Consider the following 12331-nt stretch of genomic DNA (forward strand, 5'->3'; position numbering starts at 1 on the left):
GGGAGCCTGGGCAGGGCCCCAGCAGCCTCTGGGCAAAAACCTTTTCCTGACATCCAACCTGAGCTTGCCTCGACTCAGCTGCAGCCATTCCCTCCACTCCTGTCCCTGGGCACCAGAGGGAAGAGGTTCCGAAAGCCCCAGCCAAGGACCCGCTCCCAAGACTGTTTTCATGGCCACCAGGGCTGGGACCAGCTGGGATGCTCGGTTTCCAGGGGCTGGGGTTCAGGAATGGGATTCCCCAATTTCCTGCTCCCGCTAAAACCATACTGCCCTCGCTGCCCTCCCGCCTCCCATGGAAAGCACAAAAGGCAAAGATCCTGGGCTGGGATAAGAACAATTTATTGGGAACAGCAACGAGATAAGGAACAAATGGAACAGAAAAACTATGGATCAGAGAAGGGATAAATAAAACTGTTTACAGGGAAAACTAAATCACAACTGCCTGGCTCTTCCCAGCAACGTATTTCCCCCACCTGGAAAGGTCACCCTTCTTCTCAGGGAGAGAGAGAGTCCCTTTCCTGCCCCTGGCAATAACCTGAGGTGAGAGTGAATGTAATGACAGGGCCATGGAAAGACCCTCATGTTCTTCAGTTCTACACCATGTCATTGACAGGGGAAGGTATTGGGGCAGTTGTCTTCCCAGTATGGATCATAGGGAACATGGATCACCCGCGCTCTTCCCAACGTTAGACCTGCATTGGGGATGAAGCTGGAGCAGTTCACAAAGCTCCTCCTGCAGCTGGGGCACTCGCAGGGCTTCCCTTAGTGGAACCTCCGTTGGTGTTTTGTTATGTTAGAGCTGCTGGTGAAGCTCTTCCCACACTGGGGACACTCGTAGGGCCTCTCCCTGGTGTGGATGCGTTGGTGGGTGATGAGATGGGAGTTTTGCTTGAAGCCATTCCTGCACTCAGGGCAGCGGAAGGGCCTCTCATCCGTGTGAATCCGCTCATGCAGGAGGAGATTGGAGCTGCTCTGAAACCTCTTCCCACAGGTGGGGCACTTGTAGGGCCTCTCCCCAGTGTAGGTGCACCGGTGCCTGTTGAGGTGGGAGTTGTTCTTGAAGCCCTTCCTACACTCAGGGCAGCGGAAAAGGCCTCTGCTCTGTGTGAATCTGCTGGTGTTGGAGGAGACTGGAGCTGGTCCAAAACCTCTTCTGACACTGGGGACACTCGTAGGGCCTCTCCCCAGTGTGGATGCGTTGGTGCCTGATGAGTTCTGACCTGTAGCTGAAGCCCTTCCCACACTCCCCACACTCGTAGGCCCATTCCCCAGTGTGGATCATCTGGTGGCGGATCAGGGTGCTGCTCTGCCTGAAGCTCTTCCCACACTCCAAGCACTTGTAGCGCTTCTCCCCATCATTAAGCTACTCATGGACCACCAGCTCTGAGCTCTGTCTGAAGCTCTGTCAACCTTCCTGGCTCAGGGAGGGTCTTTCCTCCTCAGAGCACACTGGGCTGGGTTTGCAGCCCCTCCTCCTGTGGGATCTCTGGGGATTTTCCTCCCCGTTGGATTCCTGTGCTCTGGAGTCACTCATAACGGCCTCTTCCTCCAGGTTCTTCCACAGGGAATTTTCCTCCCTGGTCTCCATCCTCATCTTCTTGTCTGAGGGAGAAAGGACAAGGAGAGGATGGGATTTGCCTCTGTGCCAGAGGGAAGGGGAAGGAGATCCCCCCAGTGCATACCCGGTAGGATGGTGTTGGCAGCAGGGTTGTCCTGCAGCCAGGGGCTGTGCTGGGCTGGGAGATGGGGCAGGAGAGAGGGGGAAAGGGGCACTGACTTCCTCCTCACCTGCCTGGGTGTCCTGGGGATTCTTCTTGTTCATCACAGCCTCCTTTTCCATCTGGCAAAGGTTTGGGGATGGGAAATCCTGTTTTGGGAGGAAAACAAGGAATGAGTACATTGCACTGGGTTTAAGGCAAACCTGGGGAGGGTCTAAACCAGAATTAAAATTTAAAAGAAAATTAAGATCAAGGCAACAATATAGAAACACTGCCTTAAACTGACAAAGTCAGGATATAACCTGACACCCTGTCGGTCAGGGTGGTGGCTTCAGTCCCATTAAATGGTGGCTGCAGTCCTGTTGGAGTGATGAATGTGATTCTGTCGAAGCAGTGATCCTGTAGAAGGGTCTGGTCTTCCTCTAGAGGTCCAGTAGTGGTTATAGAGCTCTTGTCCTCTGGGAATCCAGTAGGCAAGGTGAGCTGCTCCTGGTGTTGCAAGCCTCAGCTTATATCCAGGTAGGAATGCTTGGATCCTCCCCCTGGGTGGAGCATCCCACAATGGGATGATGGAATTTAATCAGTCCTGCAGTGACGACACTCAATGGCCCATTCACAGAAGATATCTCCCCTGGAAGGCGTTATCAGGGGTGAGTCATGGAAGAGATAAAGAACACTGACCCACCTGTTTTTAACAGTTTATGGAGATGGTGATTGAAAACATGCATTTGGTTACATCTTGCATTGCAACCTGAAACAGTGGGGTAATCCCTGCTCAGGGGCTGAACAGGACCCCCCTTACCCAACCTGGCTCAGCTGTAAAACCCCCACACACAGGGGACAATATCACACTTGCCCTGCTCCAGGAGAGGTCTCTTTCCCTTGTCACTCATCTTTTCTCTTTCTTTCCATCTCTCTACCTCACATTTACTGTTCAATAAAATCCATTTTGGATTTGGTATCGTTAGCACCTTAATTGGGGCAGAGGAATCTCTCTAACAATTTGCACAACCAGACTGTGACATTAGTGTTGCACAGTGTGTTTAGGCTCTGTTCTCTGACCCCAAGTGCCTTTGACAACAGCATGGCTCTCTCCACTGATGAGGTTGTGGTTCTTTCTGGAAGAACTCTTGGAAACTTGGACACAGTCCCTCCTTCCTCCTGGGGAGCTTTTGGAGCTTATAAAAGTTTTATTTCTTTATGGGAGAAATTATGAGGAAAATGGCTTTTATGGGTGGCCAGTGTAAAGAAAATAATTTGCTGTCTTTCCTTATAAAGTTGTTAAAATCTCTGGAGGAAACAGAGCAAATGTTACCAGTGAGACTGACAAGGTTCAGTCACCCCATGTGTGAGGAATGCGAGGTGGCTAAAAGTCCCACAAGAAGCCCAGCTTAAGTAGATAAATTTCCAAATAAGTCCTGAATTCCCAGGCTTGGGGGCTTTACCAAATGCGACAATTATTTTTCTCTTTATCCCTGTCACCTTTGTGACTGCTACACAGAGCTTTCCCTTCCTTTTAATAATCTGTATTGGGCCAAATTTCCACTTTCCTTTTATCAGAACCTGCCAGCAGCTGAGCTGGAGCTGTGCAGGAAGCAATGAATATTGGAATTGCCACATCACTGTTTGGATTGTCAGTTTATTCATGTTTGGGATTTGTTTGCGCTTTCATCACCAGTTACTTGTGGGAAGATCATATATTCTTCAAAGTGATTTTTCAGAGTCAAGTTTGATTTCTGCCAAGTTTATTTTGTCCAGTGTCCAGAGGATGCTCAATGGGTCTCCGTGTCTCTCGCACTGGAGGATGCTTGGGAGGGGTTTGGGGAGGTTTTTCCTGTCCCTTTCACCCCAGACTGTTCCCCAGGGGGTGCCCCTGTCCCTCTCATACCAGGCCATTCCCCAGGGGGTGTCCCTGCCCCTGTCCCTGTCACCCCAGGGCATTCCCCAGGGGGTCTCCATCATTTTCACCCAGGAAATGCGTGGGGGGGTCTCCCTCCCTCTCACCCCTGTGTGGAGGGGGGTGCTCCATACCCCTGCTGTGGGTAACAACCCCGTAGGCATGGTAAGGTAGGGACAAAAGGCCATACCAAACCTCTATAATTCCTCAGTTGTCTTTTAATTCAACAGGGACTGGAGGGCAGGACTGAGTTGGCCACTGTACTGACCCCTAAAATACACTGACTATGGATAGCAGCTACATAGGCACGGTAGATGGGAGTCAAAGCCATACTGGACCTCTGGGATGCCATTTTGTGCATTCCAAATAAATGTGTCTAAGGAAAACCTGAGATTTTTTTCTCCTGTTCCCACTGTCCTTGGCCACATCAACAGATGCTGGTGTGATTCATTCAAGAAAGACAGAAATTTTTTTACTTAAATTGTTCGTGCAAAATGACTTCTACAAAAAGAAAAGGAGGTTTGTTATAGATGAGTAATTCTATGGTTGACTCTCACAGTTAAGGGGTGAATATTAAATGTTAAGAGAAGTTTAGTAGATGTATAGTTATCTTTCCCCTCCCCCTTGCATTGTTATCACAGGATGGCCTCAGTAGTTGGGGCAATTGGGAGGGTCGGCTTGTTACTATGGCAGCACCTGACCTCCAATCAAGGTGTATGACAGTGATCTCTGCCACTAGACAGAGAAAAAGGAGTCGATTGACAAGACTTTGGGAGGGGCTAGAGGTGTAAAAGACAGAGCATCCATTTTGTAGATGAGCACATGGTGACTGAATTCTTTGCTTCCGGCACTGTATTGTTTTCTTTATTCAGTCTTCTGTTGTATTTGAAAAGATATGAAATCAAGAACCTTTTGTTGTATTTTGATAAGGATTTAATAAACCATTGAAAATATTGAAAGTGAAAATCATGTCTCACATGGGGTTGGGGAATCTGAGGTGTGGCTGTCCACAATGGACTCCAGTTCCAATGTATAACTCTTCTGACATGGCCAGACCTCCTTAGGAGCAGCACTACATCAATATCAGGAATGGAATGCTGCAATCACCTCTTCTCAAAAGAGAAAAGTAATAAAATACAGTCTTTAAAATAGGATTACATATTTCTTAGAAGCTCATTGAAACATTTCTCTGTAACTGTAAAAGGAAATCTTCCTGATGAACTGCTCCAGACCAGAGGGAAATCAAGGCAGAGCCATGGTTTGGCAGGACTTGCCTGATCCTAATGAGTTCTGAGGTGCATTTGAAGCTGAGCCCTTGAACCTCAGGGCCTGAGAGGAGATTGCACAAACCTTTCCAGGAGTCAAAGTCAGAGGAAAGACCCAAAGTGTCTCAAAGCATGAATGGGTCCCACTGAGGTCCCTCTCCAACACAGGCTCCTCATGGACTCCTTGCAGGAGAGAACTGGAGGCCAGGATGGCACAAAAACCTCTCAGAGATGGAGAGTGGAGAAAGAAAAATCCGAAGTACCTTAAAACCTTGAGTACCTCAAAGCATTAATGAACCCCACTGAATGTCAGTACAAAGCTCTCAAGGGACTCATTAAAATAGATAATTGGGGCCATGATTGAACAAACCTTTCACAGAGTCTGTATCCAAAGGGCAACACCAAGTACCTTAAAATAACTGAAGTACCTTGAAGCATTAATGACCCCCACTGAGTGTTGTTACTGACAAAGCCTCTCCAGGGACTTTAGTAGATAATTGGAGGCCATGAGTGCACAAACATCTCAGAGACTCCAAGGCAAAAGCCAAACCCAAAGTCCTTTGAAAAACCTGCAGTACCTGCAGGGAGCATTAAGGAGCCCCCAGGGCCATTCCTGGCCAAGGCTCCCCAGGGACTCTTGCCAGCAGATCCTTGAGGCCACTGGGATGTGGGCTAGGGGGGATGCTGAGGGCAGGACAAGGGGCTGACCGTGCCCAGCCTGACTGGGGCTGTGCCAGGAGGCCCCAGTGCTTCAGGACAAGGTGTCTCCTCCCAGCCCTTGGTGGCACGGACCCTGCTGTGCCCCAGAGCACCAAAACTTGGCTTCTCTTTGTCCCCACCTGTCATCACTGCCTCCAGTTCTCTGCTCTGCCTGGGGCCTGGGGACACTTTCTCAGTCATGTCCCTCACTGGGACCAAGTAAAAGTCTAAGAAACTTTAGAGATGGATTCTGACTTAGAGTTCTGGAGAGGTTTCTTCAGCTCCCTCTCAGGGACTGATGTTCAGGGCCTCAGCACAAAGCCCCAGAGGCTCATTAAAGTCCTGGTGCTGTGTCTGTGCTGCTGAGCTGGGCTGGGCTCCTGGCCCAGAGGCAGCTCCTGGTAACCAAGAAGAGCTTCAAAAGCACATTTCTCTTAATGAGCAGCTCTTCTGCCAGCCCAGCAGGACTGGGGCACTGCCTGCAGCCACCCCAAGCACAGCACAGAGGCACAGAGAGCTTCAATCAGTCAGGGCTGGGAAGGTGCTGAGAAGTTCCTGGGGCAGAATCACTGCCAGCCCTTGGCACAGGAACCTCTGGCTGCAGGACAATGCAGCTGCAGCTCCTGGAGCCATCTCCTCAAGCTGGAACATCCCAATGACTACAGACCCCGTGAGTACATTCTCTGATTGTCTCTTGGGCAGAGCAGCCAGGGGTGCCCAGGGCTGTTGTGCAGAGCAGGGTCCTGCAGCCCAGGGCACTGTGCTGGGGCAGGGACTCTGCTGCTGCCAGGGAATGCTCTCAGCCAGCCCTGGCAGCTGCTGCCAGCACTGGGGGACAAGATCTGGGTGGGAGGAGACAGCTGGTAAGGCTTGGAAGTGTTCTGCTTGTGTGGTGAGGATGCTGCAGTGTTCAGGGCTGCTCTTAGCATGGCATTTAACTGCAGCACATTTCCAAGTCCATTATACAGGGAGCATAGCAAGGCAGGGGCTGCATAAAAGCGAAAATCCTGCTTTTTTAATATACTGCTCTGGGTGACCTGGATGGACCCTATAGATTTTCATCTCTCAGTTCAGAATGGAATAATAAAAACATTTTGTCTCAGATCTGAATAAAGCAGGCAGTGACAGATATCTGCACAGGGCCCCTTTGAGGTAGCATCAGTGTCGCTTTTCCAGCCTCCTCATGGTTGCTCTGACATTCCTATCAGAGCCTGCAGAGCCAGAGCATCCCCTGGGCAGTGCCAGAGCTGGGAGGGGTCTTCAGGGCAGAGCTGAGTCCCCAGGGCTGGGCTGGGCTCTGGCAGCACTGGCAGGGCGCAGCCCTGGGCACAGGGAAGCAGCTGCTGGCAGGGACAGCTCCAGGCAGCAGAGCCCTGGGCAGGCAGTGGGGGGAAAGTGCCCCCAAGATGTGCTGGGATATTCAAAGTCCTCTCCAAACCCAACTATTCCATGATTACTTTTCTTACAGATCCCCATGCCAAGACAGCTCAAATGTCCAACAGCAGCTCCATAAGCCACTTCCTCCTGCTAGCATTGGCAAACATGCGGCAGCTGCAGCTCCTGCACTTCTGCCTCTTGCTGGGCATCTCCCTGGCTGCCCTCCTGGGCAACGGCCTCATCATCAGCACCGTAGCCTGCGGCCACCACCTGCACACACCCATGTTCTTCTTCCTGCTCAACCTGGCCCTCACTGACCTGGGCTCCATCTGCACCACTGTCCCCAAAGCCATGCACAATTCCCTCTGGGACACCAGGGACATCTCCTACAAAGGATGTGCTACACAGCTCTTTTTCTTTCTCTTCTTTATTGGGGCAGAGTTTTATCTCCTGACCATCATGTGCTACGACCGCTACGTGTCCATCTGCAAACCCCTGCACTACGGGACCCTCCTGGGCAGCAGAGCTTGTGCCCACATGGCAGCAGCTGCCTGGGCCAGTGCCTTTCTCTATTCGCTGCTGCACACAGCCAATACATTTTCCCTGTCCCTGTGCCATGGCAATGTCCTGGGCCAGTTCTTCTGTGAAATCCCACAGATCCTCAAGCTCTCCTGCTCAAATTCCTCACTCAGGGAACTGGGGCTAATTGCAGTTAGTGCCTGCTTGCTATTTGGTTGTTTTGTTTTCATTGTTTTCTCCTATGTGCAGATCTTCAGGGTCGTGCTGAGGATCCCCTCTGAGCAGGGACGGCACAAAGCCTTTTCCACCTGCCTCCCTCACCTGGCTGTGGTCTCCCTGTTCATCAGCACTGTCATGTTTGCTCACCTGAAGCCTCCCTCCCTCTCCTCCCCATCCCTGGATCTGGCTTTGTCAGTTCTGTACTCAGTGGTGCCTCCAGCCCTGAACCCCCTCATCTACAGCCTGAGGAACCAGGAGCTCAAGGCTGCTGTGAGGAGACTGATGACTGGGTGCTTTCAGGAACATTAAACTGCTGGTCAATTTCTGCAAATCACTTGTAATAAAACTAGTTTTTGATACTTCTTGTTGGTTTCATTTTGGAGATTTCTTTCCTTTTTTTTAGTTTTTCCATTCTGTCCACAAAGAAACATCATTGCTTGTGCCATTTCTCATTTTGTTTCTCTCCACGTTCCTTGTGGCCACAGACTGTGTCAATGGGGGACTGCACTCTTGGTGTATTTAAAGGAAGTAAAGGATGTCCCAGCAGAGTTTTCTGCAGAGATGCCCTTTTGTTGCCTTCTCTGGAGCTGCAGCAGCAATGTCTGTGTGCAGACCTGGAGGCAGATCAGTGCTGGCACATCAGCCTTGCTCCTACTGGCCACACCATTCCTGAGCCAGGCCAGGAGCCATTGGCCTTCTCGGCCACCTGGTCACACTGATGGCTCATGTCCAGCCTGCTGTTCATCAGTCCCTGCAGGTCCCTTTCTGCCTGGCTGCTGTTCAGCCACTCCATCCCCAGCCTATAGCACTGGGGCCAAATTGCAGGGCCTGGTACTTGGATTTTTTAAACCTGAAATTGCTGGATTCAGCCCCTCAATCCAGCCTGTCCAGGTCTCTCTGCAAAGCCCTTCTATGCTCCCACAGATCAGCACTCACATCCAGCTTGGTGTCATCTGCAAAGATGTCCTAGGTTCCAGGGGGCCCCTCAGTGACACAATGGCCTCTTGGTTACACAAGGCCCTGCACTGTCACACTGTTCTCCTTGGGTCCATGAGACCATGCAGAGCAACAATGGTCTCCTTGGTTCCGTGGGGCCCCAAAATGTGACAATGGACTCCTTGGTTCCATGGGGCTTCACATGTTCTTGCTTGTGCTGCAGTTTCACAGTGGCCCCTTGGTTCCATGAGGCCCCAGAGTGTCATAATGGCCCCACGGGTACATGAGGTCCCACACTGTCACCATGGTCTCTGTAGTTCCACAAGTCCCCTCAGTGTCACAATGGACTCCTTGTTTCCACGAGGCCACACAGTGTCACAACGTTCTTCCAGATCCCCTGAGGCCCCCTCGTGTCACAGTGGCCCCTTGGTGAAACATGATCCTGCACTGTCACAATGTCCCCTTAGTTCCATGAGGCCCCGCAGTGTCAGAATGGCCCCTTGGTTCCACTGGGCCCTGGAGTCTCCCAATGGTCTCCTTGGTGTTCTAGTGTCAAAATGGTGAAACCCCTTGGTTACACAAGGCCCTGCAGTGTCACAATGGCCTCTGTGGTTCCACAAGGACCCAGAGTGTCACGGTGCACTGCCTGGTTCCATTTGGCCCCAGTGGACCCCTGGTTCTGTGGGGCTGCATGGTGTCACCATGGTCCTCTTAGTTCCATGAGGCCTTGCAGTGTCACAATGGCCCCAGAGTGTCCCAATTATGACAGAATGACAGAATCAAATAGGCTGGAAAAGACCTTTGGGATCATCAAGTCCAACCAATGCCCTAATACTGCCTTGTCACACAGACCATGGCGCTAAGTGCCACTGAAGAGGGACAGGGACTCTGCCACCTCCCCCTGGCCAGCCATTCCAATTCTCACTCACCCTTTCTGTGAAGAACTCCTTCCTATTTTCCAGCCTGAACCTCCCCTGGTGCTGCTTAAGGCTGTGTCTTCTTGTCCTGCCCTCCAGCAGATCCACACTCACACCCAGCTTAGTGCCATCTGCAAGTTGTGAATGGTGGACTCGATCCCCTCACCCAGATCACCAGTGAAGATATTAAACAGGACTGGGCCCAACACAGATCCCTGGGGGACACCACCATTGCCTGGACACCAGCTGGGTGCAGCACCATCCCCACCACTCTCTGAGCCCAGCCTCCAGCCAGTTCTTAAATCTCCCAGCAAGGAAAGAACCTGCCCAAGCCATGGGCTGCAACTTTTCCAGGGAATGCTGTCAGAGACAGTGTCAAAGGCTTTGCTGAATTCCAGGCACACAACATCCACAGCCTTTCCTGCATCCACAGGTGGGTCACCTGGTCATAAAAGGAGATCAGATCACTCAGGCAGGACCTGCCACTCCTAAATCCACACTAGCTGGCTCTGACCCCTTGGCCATCCTGTGGGTGCCCTGGGATGGCACTCAGGGTGATCTGTTCCATAACCTCACTGGGCACCCAGGTCAGGCTGACAGGCCTGGAGGTCCCCAGATCCTCCTTCCAGCCCTTCTTGGGGATGGGCTCACACTGGCACCTCCAGTCCTCTGGGAGCTCCCTGCTGAGGCAGCACTGATGGTCAATGATGGAGCGCAGCCTGGGGAGCTCATCCACAGCTCCCTCATTGCCCTAGGATGGATCCTGTCTGATCCCATACACTTGTGAGCATCTGAGTGGCTCAGCTGGTCACCCACTGCTTCCTCCTGGATTCCAGGGGCTGTTCTGCTGCCTGTGCCCATCTACCAGCTCAGGAGAACACTTGTCCTGAGGGCAACCTGTCTTAATATTGAAAATTGAGACAAACAAGGTGTTAAGTAGTGTAGCCTTTTCCTTATCTTTGGTTACTATATTCTCCACTGCATTCAACAGAGAGTAGAGGTTCGCCTTATCCCATGTTTTGCTATTAGTTTATTTATAGAAACATTTCCTATTATTTTTCACAGAAGTGGCCAGGTTAAGTTCTAATTGAGCTTTCACATCTCAGCTTTTCATTCTGCATGACCTAACAACACCCTTAAACACTTCCTAAGTTGCCTGAGCTTCTATCCAATGTTGATGCTTCCCGCTTAACATTACTTTCTTGAAATGTGTCCATCCTTCCTGGGCCCCATTTGTTTTTAAGGGCTGTTTCCCTTAAAACAATCAGTACCTGATTTGGTATTCTGTCGGTTTCTCAGCTGTTTTAATGACCTGGAAAGGCCCGGGGTGGTCTTGGGCAGCCCGGGCTTCAAAGGACGAGAAGAGGCTTCAGGTTTTTTCTCGGTCTTCAGTGTTTATTAGTTATTTATCTAAAAGATTTTCTCTTGGCCCGACAGAGGTCTGCACAGCAAGCCAGCCATGAGCACACTGAGAGCCCCCGGGGAGGTCACCTATCTTTATACTCAAAACTACATATACAATATTTACCTATTTCCCCCAATACCTTTTACTCTTATTGACCAGTACACCTTTAGTAATAACCAATCCTAAATTGCCAACATCACCACAGAAGATGGAGGCCAAGAAGAAGAAGAAGAAGGACAGGACACGCCCCAATTCCTCCATCTTACTTCTTTAGACCCCCCTGTACAGAAATCTTAAACCCTGTGTTTCACACTCTAATTAACTTATCCCTTCACCATTCACCCCAGTGAAATCCTCCCATCCTCATACAGGTGTCGTCTCCCGTGTAGGATCAAAGTCCAGCCACCAGACACTTCTGACGACATTCCAGGACTCCCAAACCCCCCAAGGGTGGTCTCGGTCACTCTGCACATCAGTCCTGAGGTGCTGAGATACCACAGTATTCCCCAAATCTGCCTCCTAAACAGGCCAAAGTCTGCCTTTCCTAATTCCAGTGTAGAAGTTTTGTTACTGCCCCTCATTCTTTCACAGAATATTGAAAACTTGATTATTTCATGGTCACTCTGCCCCAGGCTGCCTCTGAGCCCCACATCTGCCACCAGCCCTTCTCTGTTTGTGAACAGCACCAGACAGAGCTTTCCTTGGCAGTGAGAGTGTTACGAAAAATTTAGTAAAACAGAAAACTCCTTAACCCCAGTGTAGCATTAAGAAGTTGCATTCTTTATTCAGCTGGATGAACAGGGGATAGCTCCTCCCAAAGCCGTGCATGCTGAGTACTGTCGCAGACATTTCTCCATAGAAATCCTTTCTTTCGGATTTCTGTGTCTTCGGGAGGCCAGAGGTTAGGGCTGAAACTTCGCGGTGCGAAGAAGTTTTTTTTTACTCTTGCTCCGGAGCATGTTTAGATGGAGCCTTCTCCTCCCCCCCTTCTCTCTCTCCGGGGGGATGGGAGTGGCCGCTCAAGCCAGCGCCGGCCCCTCAGACTCCGCCTCCTTCACACATGGGGGTGACACCGGTCTCTGAGGTTTCCTCCACGGCCCTGCCAGAGCCGTCACTCCAGGCGGTCCCACCCGCAGTTTCACCGGCCTCCCCGCCCCTGCCAGAGCCTGTGTCGGAGAAGGCAGAAGAGACAGCACTTCCGGCGATTGACCTGTTGCTAAGCAACAGCGATGCTCCGCCGCTTGTCCCGGCTCCGCTGCTGCCTGTTTGCGCTGTGACGGAGACTGCGACTGCGCCTCCGCAGCGGACCCCGGAGTCAGCGGCGGGGGACGGCGCCGGTCCCGCACCGTGCCTACCGCCGCTTTCAGGGCTGGGGGACG

The 12331-nt window shown here is 51.4% G+C and overlaps 1 protein-coding gene and 1 pseudogene across 1 annotated transcript; one reads left to right on the forward strand and one right to left on the reverse strand.

Annotated features, from left to right (window-relative positions):
• Positions 1-762: 762 nt before the first annotated feature.
• The window catches only part of LOC131570335 (zinc finger protein 271-like), a 748777-nt pseudogene continuing 737208 nt past the window's right edge, over positions 763-12331 (reverse strand).
• LOC131570438 (olfactory receptor 14A16-like) lies at positions 7047-8003 on the forward strand. The gene has a single exon (XM_058822800.1). It carries the CDS (start codon positions 7071-7073, stop codon positions 8001-8003), a length of 933 nt encoding a protein of 310 aa, XP_058678783.1. The 5' UTR covers positions 7047-7070.

Source organism: Ammospiza caudacuta, chromosome 34 (assembly GCF_027887145.1).
Source record: "Ammospiza caudacuta isolate bAmmCau1 chromosome 34, bAmmCau1.pri, whole genome shotgun sequence".
NCBI lineage: Eukaryota > Metazoa > Chordata > Aves > Passeriformes > Passerellidae > Ammospiza > Ammospiza caudacuta.